At 42.2% G+C, this 25,218-nt stretch overlaps 1 protein-coding gene across 2 annotated transcripts in view; it reads left to right on the top strand.

Moving 5' to 3' along the window:
* LOC308283028 (major facilitator superfamily domain-containing protein 8-like) overlaps positions 1-21,723 on the top strand; it is a 29,128-nt gene extending 7,405 nt beyond the window's left edge. Inside the window, exons 3-13 of one of the 2 annotated variants that reach the window (XM_080723413.1) lie at positions 831-893; positions 7,564-7,683; positions 7,825-7,904; positions 9,481-9,620; positions 10,038-10,387; positions 10,807-10,880; positions 11,619-11,832; positions 14,223-14,345; positions 16,330-16,460; positions 16,748-16,865; positions 20,904-21,723. In XM_080723413.1, coding sequence (XP_080579539.1) covers positions 831-893; positions 7,564-7,683; positions 7,825-7,904; positions 9,481-9,620; positions 10,038-10,387; positions 10,807-10,880; positions 11,619-11,832; positions 14,223-14,345; positions 16,330-16,460; positions 16,748-16,828 — 1,376 coding nt within the window. In that variant the 3' untranslated portion in view covers positions 16,829-16,865; positions 20,904-21,723. Of the gene's footprint in view, positions 1-830; positions 894-7,563; positions 7,684-7,824; positions 7,905-9,480; positions 9,621-10,037; positions 10,388-10,806; positions 10,881-11,618; positions 11,833-14,222; positions 14,346-16,329; positions 16,461-16,747; positions 16,866-18,887; positions 19,028-20,903 lie in introns of those variants that run through there. The other variant, XM_080723414.1, reaches the window with a different exon arrangement.
* The last annotated feature ends 3,495 nt before the right edge of the window (positions 21,724-25,218 follow it).

Raw genomic sequence — 25,218 nt, 5'->3', positions numbered from 1 at the left:
AAAATAGCAAAAGCAGCAGATCTCAAACGATCTGAAGCTCAAAACGAGTTGCTTCATGGCGCTTCAAGCTTGTAGATCTTCTACTAGATTAACTTTTTCGCCGCCGTTGACAGTCCTCACCGTCATTGAAAGGGTTAATACCATGGCGCCGTTGACGGTGAGGACTGTGAATCTTACTGTATATACAGTAAAGATATTATTACTTACTTAATGTCGCTCCGCTCGCATCGGTAATGTCGGCGATTTGTTTACAACGCACGTTGGGCGTGCACGCGAAGTGAAGCTCCTCAATGTTAAGTCAATGGAGAGGCCCATAAAGAAACTTCATTTAAACAAAATAGCCATTTTGAGACATTTTGCAGCAGATCTAAATGTAAACAAGGGCCAAGGCAGGGCGCAGCCATCTTCCCTCTTCTTGTCCCACACTGTCATGTGACTAGATGACGTAATCGTTGCCGTCAAGTGATAATCCAAAAAAACAAAAACAACCCCCTTCCAGCCCTTCAAAATAATAGCGGCGGCCTATGGAGGAAACCACGTGGCACCGAGGCACCAAGCAACCTTCAGATTAAGAGGCAGTAGATGTGTTAATGCCCTAGCATCATGTCGGGCATTCATTTACAAAAACTCACAGCAACGATAGCCAGACAGCAACGATATGACAAATAGTGAAAATCTTCCATTCCTTTGCATTTTTTTAAAGTATTTTTTACCTATAATGACATGCTCTAAATAAATATGGATGCCAGAGGGTTAATATGATTTTCAAGGCAACCATTTTTTTCCCTAATGGTTTCCATATGTCTCCTTCTTGTCTCACCTGTCTCCAGGTAACTTCATGTACTTCATGGGCTACTCCAAGTGGCTGCTGTTGTCCAGTAGACTGGTAGCAGGTGAGTCACTAATAAGTAACTTACTTCTAAAGCGCAATATACTCATGGATTAAAGTTCTCAGTCGCCACGACTGATTTCAGTCACGAATCATTTAAATCGTCTATTTGACATAATAGGCGATCCTATTATAGGGGCCCGTGACCCACTTTGGAGTCATAACCGTATGTTTGGGAAACACGTATGCCTACTTGCTCTGGTGAGGACCAGTTCTGGTCCAAACAAAAATGTTGCAGACAAGATTGACACAGGTTCAGGTTCAGGTTCGGTTTATTAGTCAAATGCGTATCCATACAAGTACAGACAAACAATGAAATGCTTGTGCCAAGAGCACTCTCAGCCTTATTGCACACAAAACAATACGACAACAACAGGTCACCCAGGACAACCCAAAAAACAACAAAACAACCATACAGTGTGACAGTGTACAGTTTAAAAACTGCGTATATTGTACATGACTACCTACGTCTCGCTTCCATCTCTTCGTTAAGCAGCCTGATTGCTTGAGCATAAAAACTATTACTGAAACGGGTGGTGTGAGATTTGATGCTCTGGTAACGTTTTTTTGAAGGGAGGAGATAGAACAGGGAATGGGCGGGATGACAGCTGTCCTTTAAGATGTTCTCTGTTTTTTTCTTACAGCGTGTGTTATAGATTGTGTGTAGCTGTGGTAATTCTGTGCCAATGATTTTGGCAGCTCTCTTCACAATTCTCTGTAACTGTTTACTGTCTTGAGCAGTCACGTTACCAAACCACACTGTTATGCATCCTGTCAATACACTTTCTATGGTACAGCGATAGAAATTAACAAGAGCCTTGGTGCTTAGGCCAAATCTCCTGAGGCGCCGCAGAAAGTACAGTCGCTGCTGCGCTTTCTTAAGGATACCTTCGCTGTTTTGAGACCATGTGAGTGAGTTTGTTATGTGAACACCCAGGAATTTGAAACTGTCCACTATGTCTACAGGTGAACCATTTATGGTTACGGGACTGTGATTGACTTCAGATTTCCTAAAGTCAACGATGATCTCTTTTGTTTTACTAACATTTAGAGAGAGATTGTTATTCTGGCACCATAGGGTTAGCTCTTCAATTTCCCTCCTATAGGCCCTCTCATCATCGTTGGATATTAGTCCTATAACCGTGGTGTCATCTGCAAATTTGAGAATAGAATTATTTCCACACCTGGCAACACAGTCATAGGTGAACAGACTATACAACAAGGGACTGAGGCAACAGCCCTGGGGCGCTCCAGTCCTGGTCAATATCTTAGATGAATGCTTGTTCCCTATTCGTACAGATTGTGGCCTGCCTGTCAAAAAGTCAAACAGCCAGTTGCAGATACTACTGCCCAGACCAAGACCCCTGAGTTTCAACACAAGCTTAGATGGTACAATCGTGTTAAAGGCAGAGCTATAATCTATGAAGAGTAGTCTGACATAAGAGTTCTTATTCTCCAGATGTTTCAAGGCAATGTGTAGTGCGAGAGAAATAGCATCATCGACTGATCTATTAGCACAGTATGCAAACTGTAATGGATCAGTATTGGCAGGGATAATGTGCGTTATATGTGATATAACCATTTTTTCCAGACACTTCATAAGAACAGAGGTCAAAGCCACAGGGCGATAATCATTAAGACAGGTGACAGGATTTTTCTTTGCTATGGGTACAATTATGGTTTCCTTGAAACACAACGGTACCACACACAATGACAGGGACATATTGAAAATGTCAGTAAAGACTCCCGAAAGCTGGTCAAAACACAACTTAAGGACACGTGAGGCAATCCCATCAGGACCGGCCGCCTTATGAGTCCCAACGCTTTTAAAAGTTTTACTCACATCTCGTTGTGTCACCTGCAGCTCCACCGCACCGGGTGTACCCCGCACCGGTGTAACTGGGTCCGTGTTGTGAGATTCAAAGCGGGCGAAAAAGTTATTCAATTCGTCTGGTAGAGAGTCCGAGGTGTTAATAACAGCCGGCTTCGGTTTGTAATCCGTAATCGCCTGCAGCCCTCTCCACATACGCCGTGCGTCACAGCCACTATAGTTGTTCTCCAGTTTGTCCCTATATTGTCTCTTAGCGTCTCTGATCGCCCTCCTCAGGTCGTATCTGGATTTTTTGTACCGTTCCTCGTCCCCAGATTGAAAAGCGACTCGGCGCTCCCTCAACTTCAGACGAGTATCCTGGTTCATCCACGGCTTCTCGTTGGGATAGGAGCGAACGGTTCGCGCTGGGATGCAATTATCCACACAGAATTTAACATAGCTGGTGACAGTGTCAGCATAGTTATCCAAACTTGTGGCTGAGTCTTTGAAGATGGACCATTCTGTCGATTCAAAGCAGCCCTGGAGTTTAGATACGTTATCTGTGGACCAGCACTGTACAGACCTCACCCTGGGTTGCTCGCTCTTCATCCTCTGCTTGTAGGCAGGTAGTAGTAGCACCGCATGGTGGTCAGATCTCCCAAAGTGGGGCCGTTGGACCGCTTTGTAGGCATCCTTGATGGTGGAATAACAGTGATCCAGCGTCCTTACCTTCCTTGTTGGGCACTTAACGTGCTGGTAGAAGTGCGGCAACACCGATTTCAAGTTGCAGTGGTTAAAGTCCCCCGCCACGATTGAAATGGCTTCCGGGTGCTTATTTTCCTGCTTACAAATGACATCGCTTAGCTCGTCCATAGCTTCGGATGCATTCACTTCTGGTGGGATGTATACAGCCGTCAGCAACACACAAGGAAATTCTCTGGGTAGGTAAAACGGTCTGCACCGTAGTGTTAAGTGCTCCAGCACCGACGAGCAGTGGTGTGAGACAATATCCACATTAGTGCACCAAGAGTCGTTGATGTAAAACAGAACACCGCCCGCTTTCGTCTTCCCCGTGTTTGCCATCGAACGGTCCGTGCGGAACACGGAGAAGCCATCTAGCTGTACCGCCCTGTCAGGAACGTCAGCCTTCAGCCACGTCTCCGTGAAACAGAGCACACAGCAGTTCTTTATATCCCTTTCAACGCGTAGCCGGGTTCGGAGGTCGTCCATCTTGTTGTCAATCGCTTGGACGTTTGCCAACAGTATGCTGGGGATGGGTGGTCGCGAAGGGCGTCCACGTAGCTTCACTAGTGAACCCCCTCGCTTCCCTCTCTTCCTCCTATGGCCACGCCATGTTGGAACCGTGCTGCTGTTGTTGTTATACAGTTCTCCCGGCAAATCCGGTCTGAAAACGTCCGAGGCAACAAATCTCAAGTCCAGTAACGTCTGGCGATCGTAGGTCATCGTACAGGACGCATTACGTGCAAAAACAGTGACATACAACATAAAAACCAGCAACAAGGCAAGAGCAGCTCTCAACGTGTCGCCATGCCACGGCGCCATCTTGGAAAAGAGAGACAGAGAGAGCATGCAAACAAACTCCACAATAAAAGGCCCAGGGTCAAGGTTGGGATCCGGAACCGGACACGACATCCATCACATCTGGAACGGTTTCCAGAACCAGTCTATCACACTGTCAAAGAGCAGGTGTGTGTAAACTCCACGTCTGCTATACAATTACAAGGACCCTTACACTCTTAGGGCTCTATTTTGATTGTCTTAACACTGGGCCTAGGGGTGTTTGCGGGGTAACAAAGGCAAGGTGGTATATGCCAAAAGTAGGTTTTATTAACAATAATGCAGAAGATAATACAGATAAATCCAAATTTGAAGGTTGCCTTCTTTCAGTGGTGAGACAGGGCGGGGCGGGCACCCGATATAGGAAATAAACAAACACAGAATTCTACTCCTGAGCTAAAATGGTTAATTCCCCAAAACTAACTGACTTCCTAACACCCAAACACTTCCCTACCTGACTACACTATCTACTCTAACCAAAATGCGTGAACATAGTGGTAACCCAGCCCCCTGCCTAATCTAACACCGTGACACTATATCTACAGAAATACTTACTGATACTTTACCACTGCTCACCACTGTTAACGTGGACTCAGAAGAGCAACCTGTACACAAAACAAAGCTAACAGAAACGGCTACTCTACACCTGCTCCGGTGGGCACGCTGTCACTAAGCTACACTCATAGCTACACAGACAGAGTGACAGCAGCCATGAGTGTCTTCTTCATGGTGCTTTTATAGGGGACGGACAGAGCGCTGATTGCCTGGAGGTGGCAGAGTGACAGGAACCTTCCTCCACTCGTAGCGGCAGCAGGAATCTGCAGATAGGGACCTAGACAGGCGTGCGCACATCCAACATAGAACCAAAAGCAGATCCCCACTCTAATGTAGTCTTCATTAACCTTGTCCGTAACAACCAGCTTAACTTAAAGGCCTGTCCATACTGTCTCCGAACACCGAGCTTTTCATCGGAGAGTTCAGACTTTCCGACGTGCAGCTTTCCAAACTCTAATTCGGGGTAATGCTTTTCAGAAGATGCGAGTGATGTCATTTTGTAGTTGAACCGGACCTTTCTGACGAAAAGTTTGGTGTTGGCCTTTTGGACAGGCCTTTAAGTTATAGGGATCCCTGGCTAATACGACAAATATGACTTAATACATTATAATTGTCCTCTATAAATACAATGTAAAATTAAAAACACCTTAATTATTTTATTTCTTCTAGAAATAGCTAATCTTTCACTCAATAGGGGAAATGCCCGTCGCAAATTGATGATGTCATAAATGTAATTTGTGATCTATCCCTATGGAATTTATGGCATGCATGTGCAAATAATAACACATTTAATACTTCAGATGGTTAATATGAGCATCAAATCAATATTTCAAATGTGTTTGTGTTTTGTTTTTTTGCACATGCATGCCATAAAAATGACACATGACATTTATGACACCATCAACTTGCAACAGGCATTTCCCCTATTGAGTGAAGGATTAGCTATTTCTAGAAGAAATACAATATTTAAGGTGTTTTTAATTTTACATTGTAGTTATAGAGGACAATTATAATGTATTAAGGCATATTTGTCGTATTAGCCAGGATTACTTAAGACAATCAACTAATAGAGCCCTTAGACCCTTAAACCCTTAAACTGTACTGGTCTGTACCTGTAAGGGTCCATTTGGAACCCCCTCAAGTAACCCAGAGCGCCCCTCCTGGACCTTTCTTTGAGAACCACTACCACTACACTTAAAAATATAGGAATCGTTGAAGGGAACCGTTACAAAATCAAACCACTAGGGGAATCGTTAAGGAACCAGAGTCGTTAAAATCGTAAAGGATCACAGCCCTAGCTGTGAGGCGTCAGCGTGCCTGCCATCCCATCCATGTATCATGTTACTGTATCTAATATGAATATCTCATAGTGTACCTGGAAGGTGTGTGGACCACAAACTGTACAATGTAAATATGCTTTACTTGTAGATAAGAATGCTAGGCACGCCCCACATCTACCAGATGCTAGGTGTGTAGCAGTAAAAGAGTCTCCCACTCACAATTCTCTCCATTTAGTATAGGTGTGCAATGTGCATTGGCACTACCCTCATGATTCAATTAGGCCTAGATTCAACAGGTAACGATTCGATTCGATTCTACGATGCATTGCAATGCATCCACTTTTCTACAGTATATTACTGCACAACATGGCACATTTCTCATGTCAATGCAAGGGGGGGCTCTCTCCATTCCGACATGTTGCCACTCCGACAGTGACTTCTTATTGTCGGAGTGGCAACACTTCCAGGTTAAGGCTAGGGTTAGGGTAAGAGATAGGGTTAGTTCGGAATGGAGACATGTCGGAAAGGAGACATGTCGGAATGGAGAGATGCACTCCAATACAAGCAGTCAGATATACTGAACAACATATTTTATTTAGAATTATAATATAGATAGATATTATTATATACAGTAATTTGCTGAAACGATTATTTTTGACACCACTACCATTTAGGCCTGAGGCCGATTCCAAAAATGCCTTCTAAATGGTCTTATTAACCCTCATTTATTCTTGAAAACCAGTTCGCTGTTAGTGCAAAAAAAGTACAGCCAAGTTGCCAACAGTATTATAGGCTTTAGAGCTGGGTGCTGGTCCCTGGGTGCTGCTTACTGGGCTGACTGGTTGTGGTTGCACAACAATAGTTAGGAGGGCTTTAATGCAGAGGATCACGCCTCAACAATAAAGTATATCTTTTCTGTCTGGCAGAAACCAGCTAACTCCAAAATGTTCATTTTTCAGGAAATAAAAAATCATCTAGCTCAAGTGGAGTTACAGGGTTTTGGCGGAATCGCTTTTTACTTCTTTGTATTGGTTCAATGTTATTTTAACCAACACACAGACGTAAAGGGTGTTCAATAGCACTGATTTATTTTATTTAAAAAATATATATATATTTTTTATCCCACGATTTTGTAACCCATTTTCACCCAGTGCCAATTGCCTACGTAAGTTGCTTCTTTTCACCTGACAGTGGGGATTTCCCCGGTTTGGATGTAGCGTGTGGAAGGAACACGTTATTCCAACCAGTTCCTTTCCCCTCCATCAGGTGCCCCGGCTGGCCAGGGGGAGGCATTAATAGAGACCAGGATTACTGCATGTTTTTGTGAGGGTATCCAGTCTAGGAGACACAGGGAGAACATGCAAACTCCACACAGAAAGGCCCTTTCGCCAACCTAGGGTGTGTGCGCTGATGACACGGAGGAGCTAACAATTTAATATTTGTATTTGTAGGGATTGGTACGGGCGCAGGTTCGTCCATCTTTGGTTTCCTGACCAGAAGCACTGCCACAGAGGACCGGGCCACTGTATTTGCTGCTGTCATGGCCTGTCGACAAGCTGGCCTGCTGATTGGTCAGTGCTAATACTCCTGTCTGAAAATAACTTGATTGCTACAAACCAGTGTTTGTTGTGGAGAACAGACAACATATTGACATTCATTTATGAAAACCATTGTGCTGTCATGTCCTATTAAACTATCTTTGTCTTTCACAGGTCCAGCATTCAACATATTTCTGAGACTATGTGATTTCAGTATTGGTCCTTTTGTGGTCAATAAATACACTGCCCCTGGGGTAAGGACTGATAGTTACTCTCTTCACATCCATATAGTGAGCTATTAGGTGAATGAATAAAAATGTTCCCTTTTGAGGTGCATGTGTCATTGCTGCCCCCCACTGTTAAAAAGGTGAACTGACTGAAGGATTTTCTTTCACACAGTATTTGGCATAGTTGCACCTTGTGTCGCGCAGTGTTGTTTAAAGTTACTTTTAAAGGTAACTTGTTATGTTACAGGATTACCACCATTAGAAAGCATTCCATTACATGACAGGATTACCCTCTGAGAAAAGCAACTTGTTAGATTATTTTGGCGTTTCCAATGATTAAAACCTACATAAAATCAAGAGTGCTGCCTACCGGAGTGTTGTGGAGTAGTACTGGGCTTCACCAAGGCTAATTTGCTTTGACGTTCTCCTTCTTTCACCAATTAATCCAACAATAGTGTGAATATTCCACGACTGTACTAAAGGGCAACCTCTGTCTTCTCTCGATCTCTGCCATGTAGTACAGGTGCGACAAATGAATGTAAACAAGACCAGTAATAACATCAGCCATGGCCCGCATGTCACACCAAAAGTGGTGAGCCATTGACTAGAATGATTACACAAATCACCACATACTGCTGGCCCGGGCACAGATTTTCGGAACATCTGTGCAAGTCCATTGACAGGCGAGCTTGCCATTTATCTCGAAACAGCGCAAATGCATCGGGAAGGATTTTTTCCTTCTCCTTTGTGTTAACAGAAAGAACAAGGAAATGTAGGTCTTGATTGTTATGAAGAACCGCCATTATTTTGGAAAAGGTAACTAAGTAACCGAGTACTATAATTGCAAAACTAACACGCTAGATTACTGCGTTTCCCCAAAAAGTATTCCGTTACAGAGACATTACAACAGATCCCAAACACTGGTCACACGGTGAAAATAGCTGAGCTTATAGATACCGTATATATTTTAGAATATTTGCGTCACGTTTCGCATAATGACAGAAAAGTATTCTCAAAAGACTTATCTCTTCCACAACCTTCGAATGTTACAAAGAGCAGCGCGAGTTGTAACAAAACATTTCCTGACAGTGAAAATGCCCCAAAGGATGAGAGGTTGATGATGGGTCCTTGAGGGGGTTCCAGGGGGTTACAGGAGGTCACCAGATGAATGATAGATAAATAGGAACTAAATGGACCCTTATGTTGCTGTAACTCTGAGAGTGCACAAATGGAACAAAATGGACCCATAAACTGTCCATTTGGTTCCATTTGTACACTCTCAGAGTTATGTTGGTCTAAAGCAGGGGTTCTCAAAGTGTGATCCGGGGACCCCCAGGACCCTAGAGTATATACACCAGCTATTAAAAAATAAATAAATAAAAATCTTGACATTCTTCAATATCTTTGACATTTTTAACACCAGTAAGACTCCCTAATTGTCTTACTGTGTAAACTTTAGAATGCAATCTTAGCCAATCAGGAGGGAATGAGAAATGGGACAGAGATACTGTGTACCGCTTTGCGTGATTTTTGGGAAAAGGGTCTTTTGACATGGAAGAAGTTTGAGAACGACTGACGTGTGTCATGTCTGCTTGTTCCTCAGCTGTTCATGTGCCTGCTGTGGATCCTTCTCCAGCTGGCCGTGGTCTTCATGTACTGGGACCTGCCGACCCAGGAGAGGAGGCCAGAGTCCCGGCTCAGTGCCCCAGGCGGGGAGACGTCGGAGAGCGGCGGGGAGAGGGGGTAGGTGACCGAGTCCACACAATTATTATTTATTACATCACATCGCACTTGTTTCGCATAATCGTCACATGTTGAAAATACTCCCTGAAATAGTCGATCCAGATCAGACGCTCACATCACGATGGCCTTGTAAGCTTCTAGATTGGCTATTTCCACTATTTTAAAAAAAGGTTTTGAAAGTATACAATTATTAAATATATGTCAGTCTTTCTTTTTTTTTTTTTATAAATGTATGTTAATTTTCATACAGTATTGTCTGCCCTGTGCCCTCGTCTACAAACAGAAACGTACATTGTATTTATATAATGTTCCAGCGTTCAATGCCAAAAATATAAACACAATTAAATCGTTAATCGCAATTATGTGTTTGACAATGAATCGTCAAAAAGTGAAATGTCATGATCGTGGTGGCAGCAGCCCTGGGGAGAGGGAGCTGGTGAAAGAGGAAGGCGAGGAGAACCATGATGATGACGACGGTGACGACGAAGGCAAGCCGCTGATGGGCAGCGGCCGGGAGCACCTGGGGTCCTACGGCTCCTTGGTGGTGACACCCGACCTCCCCCAGACCCCCATCACTGTGGTCTCGCCCATCGACCCGTCTCAGGACCGGCAGCAGCAGCAGCGCCCGGCCTCGGCCGTCTCCAACGGGACCCTGCCTAGCCCCTTCTCCCCGCCGGCCTCCCCCACCCCCCCGCTGCTGCCGGGGGGGTCGGAGGATGAGGAAGGCTCCCCCTCCAGTCCGTTGAAGAGATTCAGCCTGGGCAGAGGTGTGTGTGTGTCATTGTGAGCTTGTAGATTGATTATTGGTTATTGGTTATCGGTATACACTATTTTGATAAATAAATCGTCTCTGTCGGGTGGAAACCTCATCGTGTCCAAAAACGTACTTTCCAGGATTAAGATTCAAGAGCATCAACAGTAACAGATCCACAAGCTGCTCTTGAATTTGAATGATGTGTAGTATGATAAAGTAAAAGCCCAAAGAGTTAAAATATGGAGGTTTCTGCCTGACAGCGATGATATTACACTGCCCTATTGGGAGGGCCGGGTTTGGTCATTGCAATAGAATAGTGCATATTCCTAATCAACGCTCTCAATTTGTTGTCTTTTACTGTTGATTGTCTCTTTTCTTTCTGTCTCCTGTATTTCTCTCTCTGTGTCACTTCATCAATGTTTGTGTGTGCAGAGTTCCTCAGAGAAGAGGTGGTTGTGCTGCTTGCTGCTCAGTTTATCACACTCTTCAATCAGACCGCATTGGAGGTACAGTGAACACGCATGTGTGCGCACGCACGCATGCACGCACGCACGCACGCACGCACGCACGCACACACACACACACACACACACACACACACAGACTGTGCACAGAGACTGATGTGGGATTCATAATAATGTGACACGGAATATCCCTATGGGACAATAAAGACTGATTATGATTTTGACCTTATGAATATTAACTTTACGAATGTTAACTCTCCCCACGCTTTGAACGTTAACGTTCGCCCCATTTTTTACAGAACCTCGATGCCAATACGGCGCTCGTTCGGTTCGTTCGTCTGATGACTGTAAGCTGATGAGAGGTCGCGCGGCCCTCTACTGTAAACACATTTTCCGCGGTGATGGTGTAAAAAATCCATTATGCGTTAGATCAACGGAGAACAATTCACTTCCTTGTTGATTTCCTCTGGCTGTAAGGCTCTGTGGCCAGTGACTGGTCTTCTTCTTCTTCAACACATAACAGGCAAATTCACATTCATTCTCGCATGACGCCGCCCTCTGCTGCCTGGCAGACCAAAGTGCACTATTGCACAATAAAAAAAATAAAAAAAAATAAATGTCTGTCTATCTGCTATAACGTCGCAAAGGTAAGCCGCTTTTTGATGGCACCAGACCCAATAAATAAATAAATAATCTGGCAGTAGGAGAGTTAACACTGGATTCTGATTATGACCCTTATGAATGTTAACATCGGTGCTATGTGTGGTCCCTGCCATTCAGACCATGGTGACGCCCATGACCCAGAAGTACTTTGACTTTGGGGAGCTGGAGAACAGTGTGATGTACTGTATCTGCGGGGTGGAGGTGATCGCCTGCTTCCTCTTCGTGCGCTGGCTCAGCAAGCGTGTGGCTGAGCGTGTGGTGCTGGTCGTGGGGCTGGTCCTCTGCAACATCTCCTGCGTGTGGTGTCTCATCTTCCTGGCCAAGCCCCTCGGTACGGTAGGACCCCACCCCACTGATGCTTTTGGAAAACGTGGGCTGATTTTGTCTTCTAGGCCAGTGGTTCCCAAACTTGGGGTCCCCAAATTATTTTTGGGGTCCTGAGATGATACCTTAATGTCCAATTCTTTTTTTCTCAGTCAACAGTAAATAATCCAACATACAGTGTAAGTGTGTACAGAGTATTTGTACATTTATAAACTGAAAATTTATGGACTTCAAGGACTTTTTTTTTTTTTTTAAACAATATGTTTATTTAGTTTTTTGTTTTTTTGGACGAACAAGACAACATTTACTTGACAATAAAAAAGACTGTTCACTGACAAGACATGAAGATGAAAAGAAAAGAAAAAAGAATACAACACCATACAAAAAACAAACAAAATACCTGACATTGACACAACACATAAAAATATTAAATAATTGTGATACAAAGAGCACATAACATTCACAGTACCTCCCAGAGTTCCATGCCACACGGCCAAACTGTCAAATATTAAGAAAGAAATAGGCAAACCAGCCGGTCTACAAGCTCACAACGCCTCATTGTGAGCTTGTAGATCGGCTATTTTCACAATATGTAGCTGTGGAACCTAGTCAAACTAAATGTAACATCTACAAGTGCCTGTCAGGGTGGGGGTCCCCAGTTCAAATATGTTTATTTTGGAGGTCACAGCCTGAAAAGTTTGGGAATTAGTGATGCGCGGGTGAGTTTTTTTTCATAACCCGCACGACCCACAGCCCGCACGGAACGTAACCCGCCCGCGCCCGCGCCACAGAACAATCTACAAATCAACGAATCCGCCCGCCCCGCAACCCGCTTTTAAAAAAAAGATGGTATATCATCTCCACAATAGCTCATCTTTATATACGGCTCTTCTAAGTACCCACAGTCGCTTGACAGAAACGTTTACAGTAGCACAATATTGTTATGGGCTAAATAAACAAACGTGTTGTTCAAATTGGGGTTTAGCCTAAAGACATTAATTCAAAGACGTTCATTCTCTCTAAATCGCCGGGCATCGTCGGGGTAAGAATGGCGGTTTTATGTCAATCATACTTATACAGCGCCTCGCACTTTAAACAAACAGCAAAAGACGGACAATATTAAATCCTGTTGGTTATTGATTAGTCACCAGATTGGAGAGATGGGACGACTCGAGGTAAGCGTGGTTGGTTCATTCAGTCAAAAAATCCGCCTCACTTGCGAAAGTTGTGTTTCAAATCGTATCCGTTGACTGGCTGGTTATATAACTTAACCGACACAAAGTATTTATAAACAGACTTGTGTGGATGACAGAGACATATAAGTGAAATCCTGATCAGCGGAACGTGCTGAATTGTTTGTGCATCTTCTCTGCTGTGCTCACGTTGTGTCAAATGTTGGCAAGATGTGGTTCGCGGCCCCAACAGGAGCGGAATTGGGACGGTCCTCGCACCAAGGAGCGGAGGAGAAACCTCGCTCCTCTCTGGCGCATTTTAAAACTCGCTCGCTCGTGCTCGTATTCAAACGTTGTATTCTTATTCTTATAGGCCTACTCTTATTAAGAATAAAAGGCAAATAAGAACAGGTGATTATTCTTATTTATTTTTTGCACGTGAGAGTGGTGATAACCCGCCTGCCCGCCGCCCGCCTGAAAAGGTCTGAAACCTTGACCCACCCACCCGCTTGCGGGCGGGTTGGCGGGCGGGTGGGGGCACCGGGTCGGCCCGCGCAACACTATTGGGAATCCTTGTTCTAGGCCAGGGTTTCTCAAAGTGGGTGCCAGCCATGGCACCCTAGGGTGCATGCTGCAACGCCGGTCCAGGGGTGCCACCGAATACTTTGATGATATTTGGGATGTACCAATATCACTTAGTTTAACCACTTAGACCCTTTATACTTTGTAAAATGGATCTGACTTACACTGCTCTTGCTGCATTCTTTTTCAATCGACACCAAACCGCGTTTGCCAAAGCTTAACGTTCTCTCCAGATTAGGGATGCAGGGGATCCAAGTGGTTAAACGTCAAGTATAATGTTATTTTCAATCTGTCCTAATGGAAACGGATATTCTTTCCTCGTGACACTATTGTATCTTAGGTCTTAATGATGACATAAATGTAAGGCGCTATAAAGTAACAATCGGTGCCATGGATGAAAAAGAAAGTATTTACATGGTGCCCTGAGCCAAAGACTTTTGAGAAGCACTGACCTAGGCCCATGTTTAGATAATCTATTATCTTTTCCCCTAATGGTGCGATCCAGACACACTGAATAAACCATGCATGCAAGCACAACCACTCACACACGCACAAGTTTTGATAATTTATAAACATTAGTCGATATGAACTACAATAAGGGTTTTTTCTTTCTCTAATGCTCAGCTCCTTATTCCTTTGGTAGGAGGCTTCCCGTGGCAGTTGACAGAGTTCATCATCGGGGTGTTCCTGCAGGTCATCGGCCTGCCCTTCGTAGCTGTGGCACAGGTGTCCCTGTTCTCCAAAGTCACCGCAGAGAAAACACAAGGTGTCACATTGCTGCATGTTGCTTTTGGTATAATTCCACTCGCCTGTTTCAGTCAACATTATTATCCTTCTGCTTGTCATCAGACCTCGTCAAACATTCATGCCAGATTTATGTTGACACTTATATTGACATTGTTGTGTTATGTATTTGACATGGCATCATGAAGGAAACTTTACATGAGTGGAAGACGTGGATTTTGTGTTATCTGCGGCGCTGCTTAGAGAGCGTGGTCAGAGTCAGACCACTATGCTGACGGGCGCAACCATTTAAATAAACAATAAAGTGGTTATTGTGGCAATTTATGAACGTAACTCATCCACGGCCCCTTTTAATTGCGGGAAGGGACATGTGAAAGCTGAATTAATAATAAATAGCCTAAATAAAAACATATTTTATTGTATGTGCGCTTTGAGGTGACAAAGTGCCTTCTCCGGAGCTGAGCACAATTAACAAATTAAGCCTTGGTTAGACTCCAACTGGTGAACTTTTTCTAATGTAATTTGCGGTACCACAGCAAGTTATTAATCATCTGCTATTTTCAGCTACATTCAATGTCGTCCTAAATGTTTTATGTCCTCACACATATAGTAATACAAACACTTGTTTGTTTGTTTGTTTCCCACAAGTATAGTGACATTTTAGAAATGGATATTGTGAGGACCATTTTCCTGGTTCTCACCTAAAGACCCTAAAGTTGTCACTTTAGGGTTTTGGTTAAATACATTTTAATTTATGTCATACCTAGTTGTGGGGCGATGTATGTCACTAGCAAAATATAGCCCATCTACAAGCTCACAACGTGTTGTGCTGTGACGTGTTGTGAGCTTGTAAATCTGCTATTTCTCAGCTATTTTCAATACCATCCAAAATAGTGGTTCTCAAAGTGGTTTCCAGGGACTCTGGGGGTTCCTTTAGGGGGGTCTAAAATTACCCATACATGTCTGTAACTCTGACTCTGAGTGTACAAATGGAACCAAATGAACCCGTTGTGCACATGCAGGTGACAGGTCATGTCAGTGAATGAATGGCTGAATCATGTAAATGCACAGACTCAGTGTGGGAATGAGTGAGAACTAGGCTACTTTTCTTTACATTATAGGCCTACACACACATATATATAAAAATACTATAAATATATACATTGTACCAAGTATATATATTTTCACCACATGATGAAGAATGACTTTTTCCACCCTTAAAATGTTTGAACAATATGCTTTAAATATGCCACAAGACCCTGGACCCAAACCAAGCCATCATCAATCATCTTCTAAGTGTTCCCCCAGCAGCCAAAACAACCCCATTCTGCCACATTTTAAATAGACTTTTTTGGCTAATCCAGGCTAACTGAGAAATTATATCACAGATTCATCAAAAATGGAGCAAATGCTCTAATTCCAAGGCTGAGTTGCTGTCTAACCCTTGCCAACATGACCATGACAACTTTAGCGTTTTTAATCCACTGATTGATTTTATATGATTTTGATATGGGGCCTCAGTGAGGTCAAAGAGCTAAGCAGCAGACCATATCACTATAATAAATATATGAACCATTTCTCGAATGATCTCATCACAAGCTCGAGTTCTTATCTAAGCCTTGCCAACTGGTAAATGTAAACTTTGGTGTGTTTGATTAAGATTTCTTTCTGTGAAGCCTCCTCCTCCTCCTGCTAATGTAGGCTATTGGGCTCCACATACAGCTAAGCCAGTGGCAGACACATTATGCAAGTTTAATAAATAAAACATGTACCTGGTGCTCCCCTGATCCATTTCGAGTTGTTGTTTAACCCTCAGCTTAAAAAAAAAAAGAAAAATATTTTTTTCCCCAAAATATTTTTGTGTGCCCCAGGGCGCATGCCCTACGAGGCCTATGGTAAATCCGGCCCTAACTGGTCCAAAACATGTTACGTCTTCACAAGTATAGTAATACAAACGTGTGTGTGTGTGTGTGTGTGTGTGTGTGTGTGTGTGTGTGTGAGAGTAGGATTCAGCCAGGGAGTGCGGCGCTCTGTGGGGGGTCTGGCCACCATCCTGGGCCCGCTGTGGGCCGGAGGCCTCACTGAAAACATGTACATCATGCTGGGAGTGATGATGGGCCTGCTGGTCCTGCTCACTGTAAGTGCTCTCTGTGTGTGTGTGTGTGTGTGTGTGTGTGTGTGTGTGTGTGTGTGTGTGTGTGTGTGTGTGTGTGTGTGTGTGTGTGTGTGTGTGTGTGTGTGTGTGTGTGTGTGTGTGTGTGTGTGTGTGTGTGTGTGCGTGCGTGTGTGTAGTTCTATACTTATGAGGACCAGATCTAGCTGATCTGTAGAGCTTGTAGAGCTGCTATTCTCCAGCTTTAGGCTGGCAGCTTGAACATTTTAACTAAATTGATTAAAAATAGCATGTCTTCCTCCATGGTTCAGATCATGGTGGGCCTGTCCTACAAGAGACTGGTGGCGCCCCCTGTGGTTGAACATCCAGACAACAACGATGACTGTGGTTAAAGCCAGCATCTGTCTGCGCAAAGGATGGAAATGCAAGGTATGTACTCTACTGTATTTCAGGGTTTCTCAAAGTGGGTGCCATGGTACCGTCTAGGGCACTGTTTCCCAAACAGTGGGTTGGGACACATTTGTTGGTCGTGGATATATTTTCGTGGGTCGAAGATTTCCACAAAAACATTAAACATCTTTAAAAAAATATGCAAATAATTCATGAATAAAATGTATATTCTACGTGTATAAAACATGACACATGTGTATATCTCCTTGTATGCACTGGCGCCTAACTCTGTCCCCACTAGGGGGAGCACAAATCCTGGATTTCTTTTTTTTTTTTTTTTTTTTTGCACCGCGAAGCGGTGCCACGAAAAATCGGGTATTTGCGGTTATAAAGTCGGCTAAAATGGGTATTTTTGGGTATAAAGTCGATTAAAACGGGTTTCCTTTATTAAGTCATTTTCGGGTGTCTTTGGGGCTTCAGGGGAGGACCTGGATATGTTGCTTGGTGCGCACCTTTTTTTATATAGGCCTATAAACATGACCAGGTCTCTGACATGACCAAATAAATAGAACACTAGCCTGTCTACAATGCAAGCCTTTCAGAGCTGCACATTAAATAGTTATCCTATTCAACAGTGCCATTTTTAAAAGCAATGATGACTAGATGGAGAACAATGACGGCAGATTGTATCAAGATATGCTGCACATCTCGTAGTTGCTCATGCAAGTGCAAGACAATATAAATAATAGCCTAGTAAAGAGAAAAGACGCCGGCGATGGCCGATCTCGTCGTTTGCACCTGATAACTGCACAGCAAGCGTTTTATTGGAGCTACAAGCTCTGCTCCCACAACGTTACGTGAAAGCCTTGTGATGCGACATAAACCAGCATGAGAGAGACAGACAGATGAGATGATCTACTCACATAATACTGTATGCTGCTGCGAAGATTCCGAGAGGTTAACGTGCCGTATTTCCAAAGTGTGTTCTTGTTTAAGTCACAGCATGGTTTAAATATACTATCGTAAATATGAACTGTGGCTAATATATTGTTTTTAATCCACGTGGGTCTGTGTTTACTTAGTTAGACTAGAGTTTCGAGTGTCATGGCAGCTGGTTTAAGACTGACTTCCTCTAAAATCGGATTTCAAAATAAGAGAAATAAGAGACACTTGTAATGATTAGTCAACACACTACTTTTATTTTTAGGTCTACTTACAGGACTACGTGTTAACGTGCAGTAAGTGACGCCAGAGCTAGGGTCTGACGCTAAATAAATAATTAAATAAAGTTACCGGCAGCAGTACGCAAAAGCGCTTCACGTTGTTTGATCGGCACGCAATATTCCTGCGGGGGGGGGGGGGGGGGGGGGGGGGGGCAGATCTGGGGGAGCCGTTGCTCCCCTTTGCTCCATTGATTAGGCGCCAGTGCTTGTATGTACAGAGCCAAAAGTGTTTTGCTGTATGTGTATAGGTACAAGACATAGAATTACAACCCAATGTGGCTAATAATAATATTACTCCAATCATCACTGATTGAAACTGAGTTGGCTAGCTAGATAGATTTATTATACCGTGGGGGGAAACTCGCCCAGAGGCGAAGGTTACAGAGTTACAGCTAAAGAGTAAGACAAATAAAAAGTACTGTTGTGTACAGCAATACCTGCCAAAATAAAATAAAAAAATAAAACACACAAAAATTATAATCAAGAAGCAACAAGAGCAAGGGTAAGCGCAGGAAAAAACGAATAAAGTGTCCATTACAGTCAGTGCTACATAACTGTCTCACCGTATCTCGTCATAAAACAAAATTAGTTTTACGCATGGAACATTTCTTGATGGGCATTGCACAGATAATTAATCAAGAAATGTTCCATGCGGTCGGTGCAAAAGCGTGAGAAGTGAAAGAGCTCACAGTGAAAAAAATAACAAGGAGGAATGTCCTTAGAGGTCAGAGTCTTAAGTTACGGTTGACCTGGCCAAGAGACCATTGTGTGTTTCATTGTAGATCTTCAAATCTATGGGCAGAAAGGACTTTCCAAGTCTTTCACACCTCCGCCACAGGTACGGGGGAGATTGTTCATGATGGCATCCAGCTTCCTTGCTGTGCCGTGCGCATGACGGAGCCCGGAGTTATTGACTTTTTGTGCAAGAAACAAGCAACCATTCAAGTTCTCAGTCACGACTGAGTTCAGTCATTTCACGCTGATTCACAATTAAGGACTTATAGCCTAACAAACATTGTCACTCTTGAGTTTTTATCTTGCTTTTAAGTTTGAAATAATTCACTTCATGTGCAATGGATGATAAGGATCTAGAATATATGAAAGTTTCACTTATTTAATCATGTTGCAGAAGTTTTCCACAATATATATATATATATTTTTTTAGATGAAATTTGATTGCATCTTTATTATTTTGATGAAACGTTACTTTTAGAATGAATGCATTGTACAAATGAAGACTTTGAGTGATTCATGTTTGTAATCACGTATTCGGCTTTATCCCCCTTTTTTTGGCGGGGGGGAGGGGGGGGGGGGGGGGGGGGGTTAAATAAATAAAATAAACATTGCTGTGTGTTTGTGTATAGTGTGTGCCAGCGGTGACGCAATTGTAGTCCTTAGCGGCCATTTCTTGGGTCAAAACACAGGTGTTTCAATTGTTTGATTGCATAGAACTAATGCTATAGTCTAATCAGAACACCTGTGTAAGGCTGTGTTGACCCAAGAAATGTCCACTCTTAGAACTACATTTGGCACACCCTATTGGACAGGGTGTGATAGTATGTATGTGTGATCGGGAACACGCAAAGATTCTTGACACATTGAATTGCTTACAGTTCATGTCAGATTTAATTTGAAATGAAGCAGGCAAGTATATGAGTCATGATTGATTGATTGATGGATTGATTGAATACTTTATTAACAGTCTGTACAGTTATACAGTAATGCTATAAGGATAACAGAAACATCTCTGAGGGGTTGTTTCCATTGTGGTCCTGTTTATTCAATTCCTCAAGACATATAAATACATGATGCAATGCTACAAGAAATCATCAATAACGGTGGGGATTTTATTTATTTTGGCAACCTAGAAGAGGTTTTATTTTAACTGACACGCACTAAGAGTTGAGGCATTACATTTTGTATAACCCGGTTCTATTGTGAAAATAGCAGATCTACTTGTGAGCATGTAGATCTACTATTTTCACAATTTCTGCCTCTAATGTTTGACAATTTGACCAATGCATAATTTGTAATTTTAGATGTTTTAAAATGTCCTTAAATTGTCACTTTAGACATGTGTAGATACCCTCTATACACTTAAACGTTATGTTGCTTTGTTCACTGTCGAGTGAGAAAACAATGTTTCACATAACGTAAAAAATCTGGGGACCCCTCAAAATAATTTGGGGACCCCCTGGGGGTCCCGATCCACAGGTTGAGAACCACTGCTCTAGGGAGTCACACTTTTTGATGGCTGGTGGACAGTGGTGTTAGGGCATTCCACATTTTGGTGACATAATACTAGTTGAATGAGGGTGCCCCGCTGGCCTAGCTGTCCAGGCGCATATAGATGACTGACACCGTGGGTTCGAATCCTGATTCCGGCGACCTTTGCTGCTTGCCACTCCCCATCTCTCTCCCCATTTCCTGTCAGTCTACTGTCAATAAAGGTATAAAAGGGATGAGATCACTCTGCTGTTGTGCCCCTGGGTGTTTCTCAATCTTTTGAAGGAGTTTGACAGGTACATGGGCACTGCAAGTTGCTGTACCCAGTCCTCTAATAATACAGTCATTTCATATGAAACCACATTATTTGCACAACTTTGGAAATGATTCAATGGCCTTTCATTTCTGTTTACTGCAGCGTATTTAATTAATCATAAGGAACAAGTTTAATACTTTGCATTTCACAGATTCCATACAAGTTGCAACGTTGATAAGGTGTTGAGTGAAGAACTTGTAGTTACAGCACAGTGTAGTAAAGTGCTGTTGTGCATGCATACATACACTACAGATGCTGATGCTGCTTGTGGACCTGTGTTGCTGTCTGTCTGTCTGTCTCTGTGTCTACCAGTGTCAAACAGAGCGCTCCCTATAGGCCGGTGACGCCCCCTGCAGGGCATCAGTGGGACCACAGGAAGAAAATGGTGTTAATCAACACGTCTCCAGCTGTGGTGGACAGTAACTTACAGTAAATTAACTTGAGTACTGTAACTTAAGTACTTTTTATTATTATTATATATATATATGTATATATGTATATCAGAGGTCGCGCTAGGATTTTTAACAGCCGGTCACCGTGACCGGCATGATAAAAATTTACGGACATCTGAAGAAAATACCGGACATAATCATTTTAATGCATAAATTACAAGCAGGTGTACAAACAGCCAATAGCAACAGTTAAAGTAGTCTATTAGGCCTACTCACTGCATAGTTGGGACTGAAAACGAATTGAATGAAAAAGTATAGGCTAAAAAGAAAGAAAGAAAAAAAAACGCTTCAATCTTGCATAAGGGAATTAATTATTGGACTAATCGCGCAGGCTGTCTGCATGTGGCACACTGCTTTCACAACAAGGTCTTTCTGTCATCATCTTTCATGCCAACAGTAGGCCTACAATACCATGTCTTGAAAAATAGCATTTGCTTCATTAGGAAAGGTTGATAGATTCATCTGATCTGACCAGCAATGAATCCAATACTGTCGAGTGGTGACACAGACAGACAGTGCGTCCGTGCGCATGTTATGCAACTTTAGGAGAGTTGAAAAGGCTCTTCCTACTGTCTCCACTCCATCTCCTCATAAAGAACTTCAAACAAGTGTATAATGTTTGTTCATATGGGTTGATTGCTGACCGTGCGTGCATTCCTTAATTCCCATGGCTTTACATGCAGTGCTTGTCGCAAACTGACACTGAAATGAACGAGCGAGTGAGCGAGAGAGAGAGAGAGAGAGAGGGAGAGCGGACGGGCGAGCGAGCGAGCGAGCGAGAGAGAGAGAGAGGGCGGGCGGGCGGGCGAGCGAGAGGGAGAGAGAGAGAGAGAGAGATAGAGGCAGCCTGCGCATGAGGAGCAGACGGCGATAATGATAAATGACCATTGGTTTTTCAATCGGTCAGAATGTCCGGGAGGAATTTTATTTTCCGGTCTTGGCCATAAAAAAACGGTCAAAACCGGCAATTACCGGTCTAACGCGATCTGTGATGTATATATATATATATATATATATATATATATATATATATATTTTTTTTTTTTTTTTTTTTTTTTTCTTTTAGTCTGCTATGTTTTCAAATAGAAATGGCTCCACTTGTATTTATGGGAGGGGACTCTTGGGGACCCAATCTTTTTCTCATAGAAATTTAAGAAAATATTTACATGACTATAAAAAATGTGATTCTGTGATTTGAATATTTAATTATAGACTAACAGTATACTATATTTAATACATACCCTTTTATTTTTTGCTTTTAAGAAGAAAAAAAAAAGGTTTTCACACAGAATCATGGCTTGGTTGCAGGCTTAAAATTATATAAATACTTTTCAAAAATGTTTATGGAGAAAAAACTATGGGTTTTCAATATGTGGCACCACAAAATGGCCGCCACTGCTATGCCCCATTTCAAATATTATGAGAACATATCCGATAAATAAATATAAATCAGCTATTTTCACTATTTTTTTTAACATAATCGTTTTGTGGGCAAATGTTCTAAATTTCTATGCTTTTTATTCTCCTGAGCTATAAAGACTCTGTACTGATCGTGGTATGTAGGCTTTATACATACATTATACTTCCCATGGAAATCATTGGTGATGATGGTGATGATGAATATGTATTTCAACCCTAACCTTCACCCAGTTATCAGCTGGAGCTGGGCCATATGGACAAAATTAAATACCACTATATTTTTGAACAAATACCATTGATATTGTAATGATAATATTGTTTTGAGATTATAACAATTATATGAAAAAGTTTTAACAAATATATGAAAATAGACGATCTAAGAGCTTACAATTAATTGCAATATCTTGTATATCAGCTATTTGAACTTTTATTCAAGTATAATGTAGGGCTTATGTGATTGAACCAGGAAAGAAGAACACTTAAAGGTAGGGTAATAGTCGGGGCCTTAGGGAGATAAAATGGTCATTTCGTGCTAATACAGTCTAAAAGCGAAACATTTTGCACAGATGTAGCCCAGGGCATGCTCTAATGATAAGGTGCTGGTGAAGGGAGACTCGTGGATCCGTTTCCATTGGATGATGACATCATCACGCCGCGAAAATCCTCCATAGACATCCATTCATTGTGCTGCAAAAAAGCTGCTTTATCTCCAAAAAAACATTTGGATCACCCAGCACCGCATTTTTTCACAGCAAAACAGCAAGACAATGATCAACTAGCATTAGCTTTAGCCTGTCCATGGTGAAACATAACATCATCCTGATTATAGATGAAATGTGTGAAGTCAAGTGACACAAAACGTGCACGTTTTGACTCTGGCTCTTCAAAATAAAAGCTCTTGTCTATGGAAGGAAATCGAGCAAACTGATGATGATCGGGACCACTACAAAATAAAAGCACGGCAGTGTTAAAATGTTAAAGCACTATATTGTGATAGTAATCATTGCTAGTATAAATTGTTTGTTCATTAACAGGGGTACCGTCTATAACTACATTGGATCAATTGGAACACAGGTTATTTATGCCTGTCTATTCCATTTTAAAATATGTGTTTAATGGGGATACTGTTGAGCTGGTGAGCGTATCTGTTGCCTCCCTCCCTGACCTGACATGACCTGAAGGGACATGCATTTGTATGGGCTGGTGACCTTGTGTTGTACTCATTTTCAACACTAGTGGGCACTCAAAGTCTTTCATCATTTTCAGTAGAGTTGACGGGATGCTTTATGTATTAGCAGTTCACATAGGAAAAGCACAAGACAGTACAGTACAGATACAAGGTCTACTAATAGGATTTAAACCCAAGAAAGCACCATGGCTTGTTTACATTGGGGTCCTTTGTACTAATTTCATTGAAACATTAAATGACAGAGAAATATACAACCATACTGTAAAACATCATCTCTCTCTCTCTCTCACACACACACACACACACACACACACACACACACACACACACACACACACACACACTCACAGAATGTATATTCATTTATGTATTAATATTTATATTCCACTGTTACACAAAATATTGGTAAAGGAAAAATGCAAATAAGAGTTACTGTACTGGATTTTCTGCATTTGGAATGTTATTATTGTTGGGATATTATTTATTTCATATTTATTATTGTTGCCTTTTTATCAACCATCTAACCTGTGTCCATTATTAACTGGGTGTACTGTCTGTTGTCAATGATTAGCTGCCACACATGTAAATGATATGCTGAATAAATGTTACAACTTAGCTTGTCTTTTGTGTGTGTGTGTGTGTGTGTGTGTGTGTGTGTGTGTGTGTGTGTGTGTGTGTGTGTGTGTGTGTGTGTGTGTGTGTGTGTGTGTGTGTGTGTGTGTGTGTGTGTGTGTGTGTGTGTGTGTGTGTGTGTGTGTGTGTGTGTGTGTGTGTGTGGAAAAAAGGTGAAGATTTTTCAAAAATCTACAAGCTCTGCTATAGCAGTTTGTACTTCTGCTCTTTTTGAATATTAAGTATAACATTTTTTTCTAAAATCTAAAATGACACGTCAGATGTTTTTCCGGTGTTAATGTTTTTTCCTTCTCTTCGGGGGGTCCCTGGCAAAAGGGTATGTCGTCGACTACCTTTTTTTCATTGACGAAAACAAAATAAATTCTCGAAGTTATGATGACCAAGACTATGATTGATTAAATATAATGACAATTTTTTCAACAAATAAAAACTAGACTAAAATGTTGGAGGAACTAGTGGAGAAGAGATCCAGTAGAACTAAGACAAGTCATCATGGGTGCGCACGGGTGTCACAGACCAAAACTGGCTGATCTACAAGCTCACAATGCGTCACAGCGCAACGCATTGTGAGCTTAATTGTAGATCAGCTATTTTCAGCATGCAGCTAAGTGAAAAATAGCCATTTTTAAGCCATCACGGCCCAACAAAAATGCATTATAGCTGACTAAATCAACTGTAGATTTAGTTGACTATTTAAACTAAAACTATGAGTAAAATTTAAACATTTCAGGTGACTAAAATATTACAAACTAAACAGAATAAAATGACTAAAACGACCAAAGAAAATGCTGTCCAAATCAACGCTGGTTAACGTGAGTATAAAACGGCAGCAGGGCAGTGGGTCATGTTCACTCTGTTCACTCCACTGAACACTACCTCAACTTAATCAGGCATAATCATGTTTTTCATCATTATGTAATTTTAGCTGAAAGCC

The sequence above is a fragment of the Nannobrachium achirus genome, assembly GCF_963921795.1.
Source record: "Nannobrachium achirus genome assembly, chromosome: 1".
Classification (NCBI taxonomy): domain Eukaryota; kingdom Metazoa; phylum Chordata; class Actinopteri; order Myctophiformes; family Myctophidae; genus Nannobrachium; species Nannobrachium achirus.
This window is presented reverse-complemented; position numbering and strand designations above follow the sequence as displayed.